The sequence below is a fragment of the Daldinia decipiens genome, assembly GCF_022478715.1.
Source record: "Daldinia decipiens strain CBS 113046 unplaced genomic scaffold F4813scaffold_3, whole genome shotgun sequence".
NCBI classification, from domain to species: Eukaryota; Fungi; Ascomycota; class Sordariomycetes; order Xylariales; family Hypoxylaceae; genus Daldinia; species Daldinia decipiens.
The window spans coordinates 165,804-179,961 of NW_026054546.1; the positions used below are offsets into that span (position 1 = coordinate 165,804).

General features: G+C 48.7%; 5 protein-coding genes across 5 annotated transcripts; 2 read left to right on the forward strand and 3 right to left on the reverse strand.

Annotated features, from left to right (window-relative positions):
* Positions 1 to 771: 771 nt before the first annotated feature.
* F4813DRAFT_344970 (1-acylglycerol-3-phosphate O) lies at positions 772 to 2,785 on the reverse strand. The gene is made up of 2 exons (XM_049241711.1): positions 1,703 to 2,785; positions 772 to 1,650 (listed from the first exon to the last, which is right to left on the reverse strand). The coding sequence occupies exons 1-2, from the start codon at positions 2,415 to 2,417 to the stop codon at positions 1,460 to 1,462; spliced, it is 906 nt and encodes a 301-aa protein (XP_049103561.1). The 5' UTR covers positions 2,418 to 2,785; the 3' UTR covers positions 772 to 1,459.
* A 1,791-nt stretch (positions 2,786 to 4,576) lies between these two features.
* On the forward strand, positions 4,577 to 7,281 carry F4813DRAFT_344973 (5-aminolevulinate synthase mitochondrial precursor). Its single transcript, XM_049241712.1, has 2 exons — positions 4,577 to 5,439; positions 5,496 to 7,281. The coding sequence occupies exons 1-2, from the start codon at positions 5,097 to 5,099 to the stop codon at positions 7,013 to 7,015; spliced, it is 1,863 nt and encodes a 620-aa protein (XP_049103562.1). The 5' UTR covers positions 4,577 to 5,096; the 3' UTR covers positions 7,016 to 7,281.
* Positions 7,282 to 8,124: 843 nt separating this feature from the next.
* F4813DRAFT_378682 (glycoside hydrolase family 30 protein) lies at positions 8,125 to 9,972 on the forward strand (the record flags this gene model as incomplete). Its single annotated transcript, XM_049245360.1, has 4 exons — positions 8,125 to 8,589; positions 8,645 to 8,787; positions 8,872 to 9,128; positions 9,359 to 9,972. 4 exons carry the CDS (start codon positions 8,125 to 8,127, stop codon positions 9,970 to 9,972), a joined length of 1,479 nt encoding a protein of 492 aa, XP_049103563.1.
* Positions 9,973 to 10,152: 180 nt separating this feature from the next.
* Positions 10,153 to 11,692, reverse strand: F4813DRAFT_165682 (Isochorismatase hydrolase). The gene is made up of 5 exons (XM_049239133.1): positions 11,380 to 11,692; positions 11,292 to 11,307; positions 11,179 to 11,232; positions 10,865 to 11,022; positions 10,153 to 10,710 (listed from the first exon to the last, which is right to left on the reverse strand). The coding sequence occupies exons 1-5, from the start codon at positions 11,552 to 11,554 to the stop codon at positions 10,334 to 10,336; spliced, it is 780 nt and encodes a 259-aa protein (XP_049103564.1). The 5' UTR covers positions 11,555 to 11,692; the 3' UTR covers positions 10,153 to 10,333.
* Position 11,693: 1 nt separating this feature from the next.
* F4813DRAFT_165681 (TMP-TENI-domain-containing protein) lies at positions 11,694 to 13,924 on the reverse strand. Its single transcript, XM_049239132.1, has 4 exons — positions 13,518 to 13,924; positions 13,278 to 13,413; positions 12,635 to 13,228; positions 11,694 to 12,572 (listed from the first exon to the last, which is right to left on the reverse strand). Exons 1-4 carry the CDS (start codon positions 13,801 to 13,803, stop codon positions 12,017 to 12,019), a joined length of 1,572 nt encoding a protein of 523 aa, XP_049103565.1. The 5' UTR covers positions 13,804 to 13,924; the 3' UTR covers positions 11,694 to 12,016.
* Positions 13,925 to 14,158: the final 234 nt, after the last annotated feature.

Genomic DNA, 14,158 nt, shown 5'->3' on the forward strand with positions numbered 1-14,158 from the left:
AAGTTCGGCGAAGGCGAGCGCGTCATGGTGGATATCTTCAGCTGCCCCGGTGAATTCGGGGACTTCGGACCTGTGTATTACTTGTCAATATTGATGGTTTCTAGTCCGAGGTAGCCCATTTCAGCTCCTTGCATCATTCTCGAGCGCAACTACATGTCGTAGAGCAGGTTTTGGGAGAAATTGACCAGTCATATCAGCAAACTTACTCGTACAAGATGTAGTCTAACTTGCTAAGGTCGATTCGTCATTTCGTCATCCCTCGTGGCATGGTAACAAGTATCACCTTGCTACAAAGATGTCTTGCGTCCTCTAGCTTCTAGATCGCGTTGGTCTTCCAATATTTCCCGTTTAGGCAAAGGTAGCTAAGTAGGTCACAGAGCTTGCATATTTGGCGCGCGCTGTTTAAGTCTGCTGGCTGGACAGTGCCGGAACTAGCTATTACATACTCGACCGCTGTTAGAAAGGCAAATGCGGCAGATAATGCAGAGTTTACTGTTGATGCTTTCCTATACATATGTATGTATCTTACAAACGTTAATTAAACGTCATATACATATGATGTAGGGATCGTGACGTATGTATGTATAGAGTATGTATCGATGTCAGTTGTTGTGGGTGGGGATGATCTGATAGATTCGCAAGCTAAGCCACGTTGTGCCAAGGAAATAAAGGATTTGCATCTGGCCAGAACCGCGCGACTTTTATGATGAAATGATGAGATGATGAGATCTAATGAGATTAGACCTATCAAAAATTACATCTCGGCATAGTCGATCGGTAGGTAGCGGGTATAGATGAAGCTAAATACTAGGGGTAGAGGCACATAAGTTGACAGCCTCCGTATTTATAAACTACCCACTCACGAAGCATAGGAGAGCGTACATGTCGGCATTGGCAACATACTAACCTAGGTACCTACCTAAGGTAGCCGAGCACTCATCCATCCCGATAAATAATCACTGATAGGGTGACAGGTGTTTATATTAAAGCAAACAGATGCCGAGGTATCAAGGTAAGTCGTTCTCTAGTCTCTATTTCTTGGAACTTGTTGATATTTGAATACTTATTCGGTAGAAGATAGCTCTGCCGTATACTATAATTATACCCTAAGTCGCTACTCTTCCTCGGACTTCAAGATCCGATTCAGTCTAAATGTAGAGTTTATAAATATAAGCCTTATAATGAGTATTACCAGGTAACACTATCGACGCCTCCTAGCGTCTTCTAAAGACCATCGTCTCCAGTTGTGCATCCATTATGCGCCTATATGGATAATCTATAGGGGTATCAATGCGTATGCACTCTCCGTACTCCGAGTGATGCCACCAACTATAACAGGCACCTAGTAATAGCTATAGCAATGCAAATGAAGCAGAGAGCAGTAGGCTATACTAGTGGGCCGTGCATGTAAACAACATGCATGCAGTGCCGTAGAGCTTTAATACGATTTTGTTTACTCTTATGACAGCGTAGCGTCAGCTCCACTAGCATGCACGACACCATCGCCGCTCGTAGCAGGTACGGCGATGGGTCTGTTTTGAACCTTCTGAGTCAACGCTACTATCTCCTTTAACATGAGCTCCCGGGTGCTACGAGTTAACTCGTCAACATCCTCGGGTTTCAATCCAGTTGTAGGAATTGGATCGAGAACTAGTAGAAATTAGTAATTAATTCCAACGAGTGATCAAAAGTGGGATTGTACCTTTCACGGGAATCTTTCCGGATCTGAATATATAACTCTTGATGTAGAGCACGTGCGAGTAGTTGGCCGCTACTACGGGGACGATAGGTACGCCGGCCTGGACAGCAAGGTGGAAAGCACCTTTCTTGAAGGGTAAAAGACCGGGGTCCTTTGCGTAACTACGGGTGCCCTCGGGGAATATGTATACGCTCTGTTTTCGAGTCTGGATTTCCCTAGCAGCACCAGCCATGGCCTGCCTCGCGTCCTTCGAGTTTTTCCTATCAATGAAGATTGTGCCGCTCAATGCCATGAACCACCCCAGGAACGGCACATATTTCAATGCTTTCTTGGCAGTTACACTGCAGTATTTTGGGAATATGCACCCGAGCATAAGGACATCTAGTTCGCTCTGGTGATTTCCGATGAATACGGCTGGTCGAACCGTATCGAGATGTCGCTTCGGATCGTCAACTTCGAACGTGATTCCTATCGTAATAGCCATGATATATTTGAAAGCACGCGCTGTTGTCCACTGCGCAATCTGTTCGCGACCGACTATTCGAAGGGATATTGAAGCAAGTACTCCGTAGGTGGCGCATACTAATAACGAGACATAGGCGGACAACGTGCGGGCGGCAAAGCCTGCTACGGGAACGACGGGTGAAAGCATAAATAGCGAGATAACGAGGGCGAAATAGCCCCCGAGAAAGTAGCTTAGGATCGAAGAGAAGGACATGCTGTACGGGAGCAACGGCGAACCCGTCGCGAGGAGGGACCGAAAGTAGTCGTAGCAGGCTGGTAAAGAAGGGTCAAGAGTCAAGTGATAGATTTATACTACCTACCAGGTTAGACACTTGTGACAGAAGTCGAGGTATGGTTGTATTTTCGGTCACGGTTACTTTCATAGTCACAAGTCCATTCTTGTCCCATCGTAGTACCGAAAATTGCGGCAGAATATTTCCAAGTAGTGGATGTACGAAGTATTTTCTCACCGACAACTTGGCAACTGGCAACTGGGAACTGGCAACTTGGCCAACTGGGCAGAGTTGGATTTGTTGAGGGGCGGCAGCCTTTTTTTGAGCTTTGTATCTTCGTAGTTCCCAGTCACCTGGGTGGGCATTTTGGGCATTTTGGGTGTCGGCTAGAGAAAATCCATACAGTGCATGTGATTCTACCCCACAAAACCTTATCGAGCTGCGAGCCATGAGCTGAGGTACCTAGGTACTCTCCAAGTAATCGGAAGCTGCTTAGGTACCTACACATATACTACCTAGGTAGGTACATAATGTATGCTTCATACATGTACATCATAGTTGACCTTATATTTGATTTATATTTGAGAGCGTGACTCTAGTTCATAGCAAATAGAACTAGCTAACTATAGGTAATCCTCTCGTTTATGATTTGGCAGGTTCTGCGGTTATGTCTATCACGAAACTATTGCTGCTATTCTAAACTCGCATTCTTAATGGTATGGGCTTTTCGGGACTAAAAAGGACCCCGTTGCGCATCGCACAAAAGTTAAGAATCGTATATAGGTAAATAACCACAGCAAACCAGCAGACCGGTCTCATGAGTACTCATAAGTATTCGGTAGTGCTAGTATAGTTCTAGGAGATAGTGTTAAACATGAACTTACTCTAGAACGTGAATAATTATGATTTAATAGAGCAGGCCGATAATATGCCAAACCCTGCCTTGAGAGCTTGGATAGACTACTAGTACTAGACGAACTTTCCTATAGTTGTAGTTTCTTCAATAATAAGGGTGCCACTGTAGGTATTTATGAACTACTGGATAAGGTAGGTAGCTAGAGAGGAAATAAGTAAGTATTCGGGTTTAATCTGTCAACTCTTTGACTTAAAAGTAAATAGTAAAGCAGTATCCTCGCAAAAATCTTGCAGTATTACGAGCTACGACATCTCCGCCAAAGGAATCAGTTCATTATGACTGCCAAAGTGTTTGGACAGGCATGTACGAGTATTATGAGTTATCTGTGTGCCTCTATACCCCTTATATAGACAGAGAGTTATGGTATAAGCCAGAAAGTATTACCTACCAACTTACACAATACAATGTCTCAACGTTTACCCCTCTAACCATTACATTTTCATGTCCGTCTAACACCCCGGTTTCAATAAACTAGGCAGCCGTGGTCTGATGCCAGTAGCCGTTTAAAATAACGATCAACTTGATGAACGGTATCGGAGAGTCGTGAATGTCCGATCTGGTCGGCTATGTAATATATTTGGCATTACAATTAGTAACAGATTCGAAAGGTGTGCTGCTCGTGCTTAAGTCGGACTTTGTGATTTGCGTAAACCTTTACGATGTCGACTTCTGTAACCTAGGCTATATCATCTCAAAAACACTTCCTAATGGGGACTATCGGCATGGAACACCGGCGTTAAGCAATGTGGCCTCTAGTCCACCAATTGACGCGGGATACACCGCTAATACACATCGGATTCTCACATCGGATTCTCGCATCCGTCCTTAACGGCATCCAAGCCGTAGGGCTACATAGTAACCTACATATATGTAGGACTCTAATAACATACGATGCCTCACAGACCAGACAGACCGAGCTAGGTGTGGTACAGCACGTGGAAGTTCCCCTTTAGGTAAGAAATAGTGGTTTTAGCCAATAGGGAAAGCCACGTAGGCGGGGCGAATGAGGGACACCGAGGCACCGAGGGGAAGAGTAGACAGAATAGGTACTTGAATACTTAGGTAATGTACAGTAAGCCTTACCACCCCAGCTATGTATATTATACGATCAACCCAATACACGTAGTGCACCTAACACCTTACTTACCTAAAGTTAAATGTATGTAAGATTCAGCTAGCTTCCAATCTAGAGCAAAGAGCCGCCACTGACATATAAAAAAAAAGGATCATCCCGTTTCCCGCCGTTCGTGCATACGGCAGGCATCAATAAAACCCTGCCTCTCGTATGTATGTATGTTACATATGTTACTAATGTGTACCTAGTCTCGTAAGTTTGGTCCTTTTCTGCGCGGATTTTATCCCCGATTTCACCTAAGAGGCTTATTGTATATGTACATACATAGATCTAAGCCGCTTATTCTGCCCTGCATATTTGGATAAGTTTGGCTCCCAATCATATTTTGCCCATCAGTCATCAACTGCCAATTTGGTGGGTCGCCGAGTCTCCGGCGATACCCTGTTAGAGACTTGCATAAGGTAGGTACATACTACCTAACTACCTACCTAGGTACCTTAGGTAGTTATAGAGAATCTAAAACCTTCCACGAGGACGTACATAAATCAAAAACTTCCTTCCCCAAACTAACAAACTTTCCAATCGACACAAGTGTTCCACACCAAATCAATTGGTTAAAACTACTTGTTACAACTACTTTCTTTTTTTGGACCTGTTGTGATCGTCACTATGGACGCTGTGCTTCGCCAGTCTAAGGCCATGTGCCCCTTCTTAAAGAAAGCTTCTCCCGCCACTCTTCGTGCTTTGTCAACCTCTACTCGTCCGCAAGCTTCTCAATGCGGCGGTACTATCTCCAAGTTGCAGTTGCTTGGCCAGCGCTGCCCTGTTATGGGAAAGGCGCTTGCTATCCAATCTGCTCGAGTTGGTAGGACTTCGATGGCCGGTGCCGCCACCGTGGGCGGAATTCGCAATTACTCCAGTCAGACAAAGCCGGGGAGGGCCAAGATTCACACCAGCCGCTCGCACGAGGCTAGACCTTTAGACTCCCCCGTGTTTAATGCGCGCGAATCAGGTATATATGCGCTACTATATTTAAATCGAGGCCGAATACTTACAATTTGGTTTTAGTCCAGTTCTCTCCCTCCGTCCATGCCAATCGCAAAGCCAATGCGACAACTCCGCTGAGCAAATCGTCGAGCTTAGATGGTAAATTCGATTACAATGGCTTTTACGATGCAGAACTCGACAAGAAGCACAAGGACAAGTCATACCGCTATTTCAACAACATCAATCGCCTGGCCAAGGAGTTCCCCCAGGCTCACGGGGCTACTAAGGAAGATCGGGTGACGGTGTGGTGTTCCAATGATTACTTAGGCATGGGCCGTAACTCCCGAGTCCTGCAGCAGATGCACGAGACTCTCGAAGAGTATGGTGCAGGCGCAGGAGGCACCAGAAATATCTCGGGCCATAACAAACACGCAGTCGAACTTGAGGGAACTCTTGCTAAGCTGCACGCCAAAGAGGCCGCGCTCGTATTTAGCTCCTGCTATGTTGCAAACGATGCGACGCTCGCAACCCTTGGGAGCAAGCTGCCCGAATGTGTTATCTTGTCGGACAGTCTAAACCATGCGTCGATGATCCAGGGGATTCGCCATTCGGGGACCAAAAAGATGGTCTTCAAACATAACGATTTAGAGGACCTTGAGGCTAAGTTAGCTTCTCTGCCGCTCCATGTTCCGAAAATTATTGCTTTCGAGTCGGTCTACAGCATGTGTGGCTCAATTGGGCCTATTGAAGGCATATGCGATCTGGCTGATAAATACGGAGCCATCACATTCCTCGACGAAGTCCATGCTGTTGGCATGTATGGCCCGAAGGGTGCCGGTGTTGCCGAACACCTGGATTACGAGGCCCACAAACAAGGCAGACCCGAAGGGACGGTTATGGATCGCATAGACATCATAACCGGTACTCTTGGTAAGGCATACGGATGTGTTGGTGGATACATAGCCGGAAGTGCGAAACTCGTGGATATGATTCGATCTTTAGCGCCTGGTTTTATTTTCACGACATCTCTTCCACCGGCTACCATGGCTGGTGCCAGGGTCGCTATTGAGTACCAGATCGACCACAATAACGACAGGCGACTCCAACAACTACACACACGTGCTGTTAAAGAAGCGTTGGGTGCCAAGGATATCCCTGTCATACCGAACCCCTCACATATCGTTCCGCTTTTAGTCGGGAATGCCGAGCTTGCGAAACAAGCATCGGATATGCTACTGAACGATTACCAGATTTATGTGCAATCTATCAACTACCCGACTGTACCAGTAGGCCAAGAGCGTTTGAGAATTACCCCGACTCCAGGCCATACGAAGAAATATCGTGATGAGCTAGTCGCTGCGGTCGATGAAATCTGGACTAAGCTCGGTATTAAGCGAACCTCGGAATGGGCGGCTGAGGGTGGCTTCATTGGTGTTGGTGAAGCTGGTGTTACCGCGCCCGAACCTCTCTGGACTGACGAGCAGCTCGGGATCGATCAACAAATCGCCAAAGAAATCAAGGAATCGAAGCCAGCTAATGGCTTCATGGAAACTCTGCTCGAACGCGAGAACCTGGCTACGGGCGTGAGCGCTACCGCCTAATTGCATCCTGGTCTCGGCGTAGACAGATACACATCCGCAAAAGGGGAGCTCATCGGACCTAATCCACGTTCTTTCGGGCGTAGCGGAAGAATTGATAGTATGCGATACTAAATTTTTGATCTGATTCGAACATAGCCCGTACTACAAAGACTAGACTATCGTCTTAAGTACCAAGGCCAACCATATAGCTGAACCCAACAGTATTTACAAAACAATACAATCAGCGCCATTTCGCTAGTCGAATGGATAACGCTCATTGAACTTCACACTACTTCTTTGATCTTTGTATACGTGACACCTAGTACTTGCTTTAATGTGGCGAATAACTATATGAAGTCGTCTTCGATCTCGGTTAGTATGAATGAGGTAAGTAAAATCGAGAGTAGAAAGGGGTCTAGTTCATTAGTCTATCTACGAACGTAGCATTAATGCTACTAGCCCCCTATATACTTCCTATGTACTTCAAACTAACCCCTCCATCTGGACGGGTTTTTAACACGACCCCTAGCTTCCTGTCGCTGCCACAGAAAATAGAAACGTAAGTCTCGACTTAAAATTGGGTAATATCTGGTAAGCTGGCAATGGACAACCGTCACTCCACGCCGAGCATACTAGGATATCTTTAGACTCGACTCGTTCTCAAGAGGCTAGAACCAGTTGCCTTCGCGGAGAACGATCAGTGGCTAAATAGACACATAACTCGGTGCAGAGGATCTCACCTCGACTATTTACCCGTTCTTGGCTTAAGCGTCGTTAATCTGAGTAGTCTCGCGTACCCCACAGTCAAGATGCGGAGGTCACATCTCACGGAGCTTAACACGACGACCACCTGGTTTTCGAAGATAATCAGCTACTTCTCCACGTGCTAGGAGTGTCAGATGGTAACCTAGTGTACATGGATGCTACCGTTAGAATACATCAACGATCTAGAACGAGGTATAGCAATTTATTATAGGGTCACCGGCAAATATGGAGCATACCGGTCACTGTCTTGCTTGGGAGTATCCCATGGAGTAGCTCTAATGATAAAAACGGGGGTATCCCAGGGTGGACTTTGTAAAATGTAGACTTCTCAGAGTAACTATGATCATTGTCTCAACGTAGCGACTATGAGGTTCACAGATCTAATCGTCGCCTCCGGTACCCTGCCGTTCGCATCGGCAGTACCGGCGTGGCTGAGCCGTCGTCAGTCGGGATCGACAATCACCGTCGACCTGTCGAAGACATACCAGACCATCGACGGGTTCGGCTGCTCTTTTGCCTTCCAGCGAGCAAACCTGATCACGAACATGTCGGACAAGACCAAGCAGAGGCAACTCCTAGACTTGCTCTTCAACACGACCTCCGGGGCAGGCTTGTCCATCATCCGCAATGGCATCGGCTCCAGCCCGGACAGCAGCTCCGACCACATGAACACGTTCGCGCCGAAGGATCCAGGCGGGCCAACTGCCACGCCGCAGTACCAGTGGGACGGCAAGGACTCGGGCCAGCTGTGGTTAACTCAGGAGGCGTATAACACGTACGGAGTGCGCCAGATCTACGGCGATGCTTGGAGCGCCCCGGGATACATGAAGGTATTCTCCTGACACTTCGAAACAGACAAAACTAACTGCTGAAAACTCGCGGTAGTCCAACGGCAACGAAGCTAATGGCGGCACTCTATGCGGCGTCTCCGGAACTAACTGCCGGACCGGCGACTGGAGACAGGCGTATGCCGACTATCTCGTCCAATATGTCAAGTACTATGCCGAAGCTGGCGTTCCCGTCACTCGGTGAGTTGACAAATATTTCCTATAAATAAATAAAAAGGTCCCCGGTCCCCGTACTGGTAACTAAACTAAGTAAATTATTCCTAGGATCGGCTTCCTCAACGAGCCCGAGTTCACGACAAGCTACGCGTCGATGAATTCCAACGGGGCGCAAGCGGCCGACTTTATCAAGGTCTTACACGCCTCGCTCGTAGCAGCTAACCTGACCTCGCAGGTCGGCATCGCGTGTTGCGAATCAGAGGGTTGGGGCAACCAAGTGAATATGGTTAACGCCATCAAGTCTGCTGGCGCCGAGGACCTGCTCGCTACGATTACTTCGCATACCTATACCGGTGGGCCGAGCGGTCCAATGAATTCGCGGTACGTAGTGATATTCTATATTCCCCAAGCAAGATTTATTAAACAGAAGCTAACATATTCATAGTACGATATACGCCCCCTTTACCTACCAAGATCCACCCTCCCTCCCCCCTTACCCTTTTCTCGGATATGGCGCATAACCACCCCCCCCCCCCCCCTCACCTATCCTATATAGTTACTGACAACACGTACGTACATACTAACACACCACCAGGCGTCCCCGTCTGGCTCTCCGAGCAATGCGACCTGCAAGGCCAATGGACGACGTCGTGGTACGGCTACGGCGGCGCGGGCGAGGGCCTGACCTGGGCCAACAACATCTACGACGCGCTGGTCAACTACAACGTCTCGGGGTACGTGTACTGGGAGGGCGTGCAGTGGCCCTCGCCCGCCACCAACGAGAAGATGATCCGCGTCGACCAGCAGGCGCCCTACAGCTACGACGTCTCCAAGCGCCTGTGGGCCTTCGCCAACTGGTCGCGCTTCGTGCGGCCCGGCGCCGTCCGCGTCGCGAGCAGCGGCAGCGGCTCCGGCGTTAAGAGCGCTGCGTTTAGGAACGTCGACGGGAGCGTTGCTGTGGTGGTTATTAGCACCGGGGGCTCTGCGAGTAGCGTGAGCGTCAAGCTTAACGGGGCTGATGCTACGGAGGCTACGGGCTGGGTTACGGACCAGACGCACGATTGCCAGCGGATCGATGTGACTGTCGCCAGCGGCTCTGTTACTGGTAGCGTCGCCGCCCGCTCTATTACTACTTTCCATATCCCGGCGGCGCCTGCGCCCCCAGCTGCTAGGAGCGAGGGGAGTCTGGGTGGGTGGCGGTTGGCGTGAGAGTTGAGTCTGGGTTACTTGCCTGGAGTTTTTTCTTCTTCTTTTTTTTATAAAAGTTCATGTGAAGTTAGCTAGTTCTACAGTTACTCACGAATGGAATGGAATATCTATTAGCTATGAGATCTTACAAGTTTCTATGAATTCCTTGTAAGATCTACTACTTGGGACATAAGGAGAGCCCGAACCCGAACGCATATCAAGATCCTTTCACGTGCTTTTGGAATGCAACTGGATCTAGAATATCAAACCCCTCTAAGGCGTCATGGAAGGGTAATAATATCTATCACGACCTTATGCCGGTAAGTCCAAGTATCTCACACCCGAGACCAAAACAGAAGCAATGCACACATCTCGTATTTCCCTACAGGTTACTCATCAACCCCTTCAGCACCTCCTTCATGCCCGGCCCCGTCTCCTTCACCAGCTTCGCCACCTCCCTGAATTCAGGGATCCCCGCATCCCCCATGCACTCGTAGAGCCAGCTTTCACTAGTCGTCACCACCGCCCCCGCAGCTCGCAGCCGTGCAAACGCCACCCGCGCGTCCATCTGATTGCAGCTGCTGACGCCATCCGCAAGCACGTACACCCTGTGCCCGCGCTCGAGCAAGTCGAGAGCGGTCTGCGTGACGCAGATATGCGTCTCGATGCCTACGATGGCGACCTCGCTGGGCAGGGGCCCATTGGCTCCCGTTGGGTCTGCGCGCGGGAAGCGAGAAGCTACTTCCGGGGCGCGCAACACTGCAGCGGTAAGTGTTAAGAGTCTATAGGGGTCTAGAGGTTTGCGACATGGTCCCTGGGGGCGATGATGCCTTTGCCACTGGCTGAGAAGCCTCCGGGCTTGGAAAAGGGGGAAGGGGAAGGGGAAGGGGAAGGGGGTCTTAGTAATACGTACTACTAAAGGCCGTCTTATCTGCGTCGACTGCAGCACCCGCCGTTAACTCCTGGAGCTCAGAGACGGTAGGCCCGAGCTTTGCGCCATTCTGCGTCGTCACGATGACGGGTATGTCGAGGATCTGGGCCGCGCGTAGGACTTTCTGCGTTGTCTGGAGGCTGGTGGGTGTTGTTAGTAGTGGTCAAGCTGTAACTAGGAGCTGTAATTAGGGGGGTCTTCGTCGACAAGCATCTTCGGGTATAATGTAAAGGCTCGGTCTAGATTTTAGGTTATAGATATAATATGCAGTACATTAATAGCAATGGGTTCTATACATCAAGTCAAACGACCAGATTGCGGAGCGAAACTTCTCCTGCATGTCGCAGACGCTGTGCGGTATCCCCAGTCAGCTTCTTGATATCTCGTAGACAAGGCGCGAAACACTTACAAGACCGCCGGCCGTTCTGTAAACTGTTAGCCTCATTATCCCCTTTGGATTTCCTTTAGTCACGAGAACCAATTAATCGCAGACTCACGAAAACGTCTCTGCGGCTGATCCGCCATAGTGGAAAACCTGGTGTATTTCTGACCGGCTTGGCAAGTATAAGGGTACAGAGGCGAGAATACGATCGGCTGTCGCCGTAATCCTTTAGCAAGCGTGAATTTAGATGTTCTCGCGAAATTCATCAAAGCCCGGTTTGCTTCCACCATACCGCGCCGGTCAAGTGGATGCGCTGGTAATGGAATATAGCGTCTGACTAGAATAAAGAATCCCGAGTTTGGAGCGAAGGAGTTTAGGGATTATACATTTAATAAGTATCAATGCCGAATGCGGGGCAGGAACGGAAACGGGAACGGGAACGGGAACGAGCGGGGATAGAGAAATGTATAGCTTATCGATACCCGAGTTATTTATACATAGGTAGGTAACCTTAGATACTTATAATTATTATAGTTACCTCTAATTATATACCTGCATCTCATATCAGGGCCTGCTGTACGCTCATTACATCGAATCATCAATCTTAGACCCAGATTCTTAAACCTGCATACTTAATACAAGATAAAAATCAACCATCAAAAGATGAATCATTCCAAAAGGATAGACTATTAACATAGAAGCCACTATGTAACCCACCGTCTATGTTCTTATATCCAAGTAAACCCATATGCTCAAGATACCACCGTAACCCTAGCCCTCTTCAACCACTCCATATCTCCCTTAACCGTAGCTTTCCTCACATTATACAACTCATCGATAAACGCCGGCACAAACGTGCCTGGACCCTTGACATCGGGCCTCTCCGCCGCCAGCTCTGCTGCGATGCCGTAGTGCAATATCGCGGATATGGTAGCGGCAAGCTTGTCGTCAGGGTATGCTGCGACTGCAGCTGAGATGGCTGTGCCTAAGCAGCATCCCGTGCCCGTCACCATTCCTAGGTACTCGTGGCCGTTCTCAATCGTGAACACTGAGTCCCCGGCCGTCACTAGATCCGTCTTCCCGGTCATTACAACGACATGTCTGCGGAGCCGGGCTAGTTCCTTAATCGCGGACCCCAGCTCCTGGAGGTTCTGGTTGCCGGGGCCACTGTCCACGCCTCGTTGTTGAACGGTAGATCCTCCGGGGACGCAAGACAGGATCTCCGATTGGTTGCCTTTGAGGACGTCAACGTAGCCACCGCCAAGAATAGTCTTGACGGCCGATCGTCTTATAGCGGTTGCACCGGCGCTATACACATTCGTTAACTTGTTGTATGTAAAGACTCAAAAGCACAGCATGTTGAGACTTACCCCACGGGATCATACACAACGGGCTGCCCAGCATCATTGTATGCCTTCAGAGCCTTCAAATAATTCGCCAGCCCATCCGGCGTAACCGTGCCCATATTAATAACCAGCGCACCTCCCAGCTTCGCCAAATCCTTAGCCTCCTCGCCGTAATTCGCCATGATAGGGCTGGCGCCAACACTCAGCGCAACATTGGCAGCGAAGTTCTGGACAACTAGATTAGTCATATTATGGGAGAGCGGTTTTTTGTTGTTGATGGATTTAATAATAGATGGCACGAGGGCAAGCAGCTCCTTGGGCGATCTCGTCTGCTGGCTTGGCGTCACACCAAATTTTGCGAACGCAGGCGGTGATTTGACCAGCTGGAGGAGTTCTCTCGAGGCTGCCTCTGGGGCTCGGGCTGCCATAATAGCGCTCACGACTGCAACGCCGTCAAGGGACTTCCCTCTTACGGAGCTCTGCCATACTACGCGTGATACGTTGGATGCATTGATGCCGCCAATGCATACCGTCTTTACGGGCCAGTTCTCGGCTGCGATCCTAAGTAGAATTTCCTGGAGGCCTTCTACTCCGATAATACTCTTTGTATTTTCTTTTCTATAATGCTATTAGTTAAATAAGTCTTAATGATCTCGAGGCTTCTTACGTAGATGTAGCGAACACAGTCCCAATCCCCAGATAATCAGCACCTCCATTAGCCGCAGATTCTACTTCGGCAATGTTGCTCACGGTAACGCCAATAATAGCGTCTTCTCCTAGGATCTTTCTAGCTGTCGGTAGATCTATATAGACGTCCAGTCAGTCAATTTACCGGCGCGTTACGTCATCGGAATATGGGTTTGGGGAAACCATCTTTGGGAAACCATCTTCGGGAAGACCATCTTACCAAGATCATCCTGTCCGATATGCACGCCCTCGCAACCAACGGCAAGCGCAACATCTATGCGATCGTTGATGAGTAGCGGAATACTGTACTTCTTGGTGATCTGGTGTAGCTTTCGGCCCGTTGATATCAGTACACCTGTGTCGCTTGTCTTGTCCCTGTATTGAACACATGTGACGCCACCCTTTAGAGCAGCTTCGACTACCTCGCAAATATCCGCATCACCGAGGATAGCAGACGTCGAGTCTGTCACCAGATATAAAGAGTAATCGATCTCGTGCTTCGGCATTTTCTAGCATGCAAGAAGCTGGTAAGAAGCTAGTGACGACGAGGCCTTTTGTGACAATTTACACCCCAATTGTATAATCATCCGTCTATAACGTTAGTATTATGGAAGATATGTAACTAGCGGGGTTAGTCTTCAACTTATTCCACATTTCCACATGTCAACTTCTCGTCACATGCAATATACCATACCCTATCTGATAGGCAGGTCTGGGCCGAACTAATGCACCCAAGTACGTGAAAGCTCATGAGCCACCAGTTGCTAGCCATGATTGATGTCATTTACCTATTTGGCGTTTCTTTTTATTCTTTTCCTAATCATGTCTACCTACGACGAAGTAGAACTACTGGAATCATAG

Excerpts from the sequence above, each read along its gene's own strand:
- F4813DRAFT_344973 (XM_049241712.1), top strand. The coding sequence starts at position 5,097 with ATGGACGCTGTGCTTCGCCAGTCTAAGGCCATGTGCCCCTTCTTAAAG. Across the intron at positions 5,440-5,495 it reads GTTTAATGCGCGCGAATCAG|TCCAGTTCTCTCCCTCCGTC; the intron begins GTATATATGCGC and ends ATTTGGTTTTAG.
- F4813DRAFT_165681 (XM_049239132.1), bottom strand. The coding sequence starts at position 13,803 with ATGCCGAAGCACGAGATCGATTACTCTTTATATCTGGTGACAGACTCG. Across the intron at positions 13,229-13,277 it reads ACTGTGTTCGCTACATCTAC|AAAAGAAAATACAAAGAGTA; the intron begins GTAAGAAGCCTC and ends ATAGCATTATAG. Across the intron at positions 12,573-12,634 it reads GTTGTGTATGATCCCGTGGG|CGCCGGTGCAACCGCTATAA; the intron begins GTAAGTCTCAAC and ends GAATGTGTATAG.
- F4813DRAFT_344970 (XM_049241711.1), bottom strand. The coding sequence starts at position 2,417 with ATGTCCTTCTCTTCGATCCTAAGCTACTTTCTCGGGGGCTATTTCGCC. Across the intron at positions 1,651-1,702 it reads CGGAAAGATTCCCGTGAAAG|TTCTCGATCCAATTCCTACA; the intron begins GTACAATCCCAC and ends AATTTCTACTAG.
- F4813DRAFT_165682 (XM_049239133.1), bottom strand. The coding sequence starts at position 11,554 with ATGGTGGAAGCAAACCGGGCTTTGATGAATTTCGCGAGAACATCTAAA. Across the intron at positions 11,023-11,178 it reads ATCTGGTCGTTTGACTTGAT|CCTCCAGACAACGCAGAAAG; the intron begins GTATAGAACCCA and ends AACACCCACCAG. Across the intron at positions 10,711-10,864 it reads AGATAAGACGGCCTTTAGTA|TGTTGCGCGCCCCGGAAGTA; the intron begins GTACGTATTACT and ends TTACCGCTGCAG.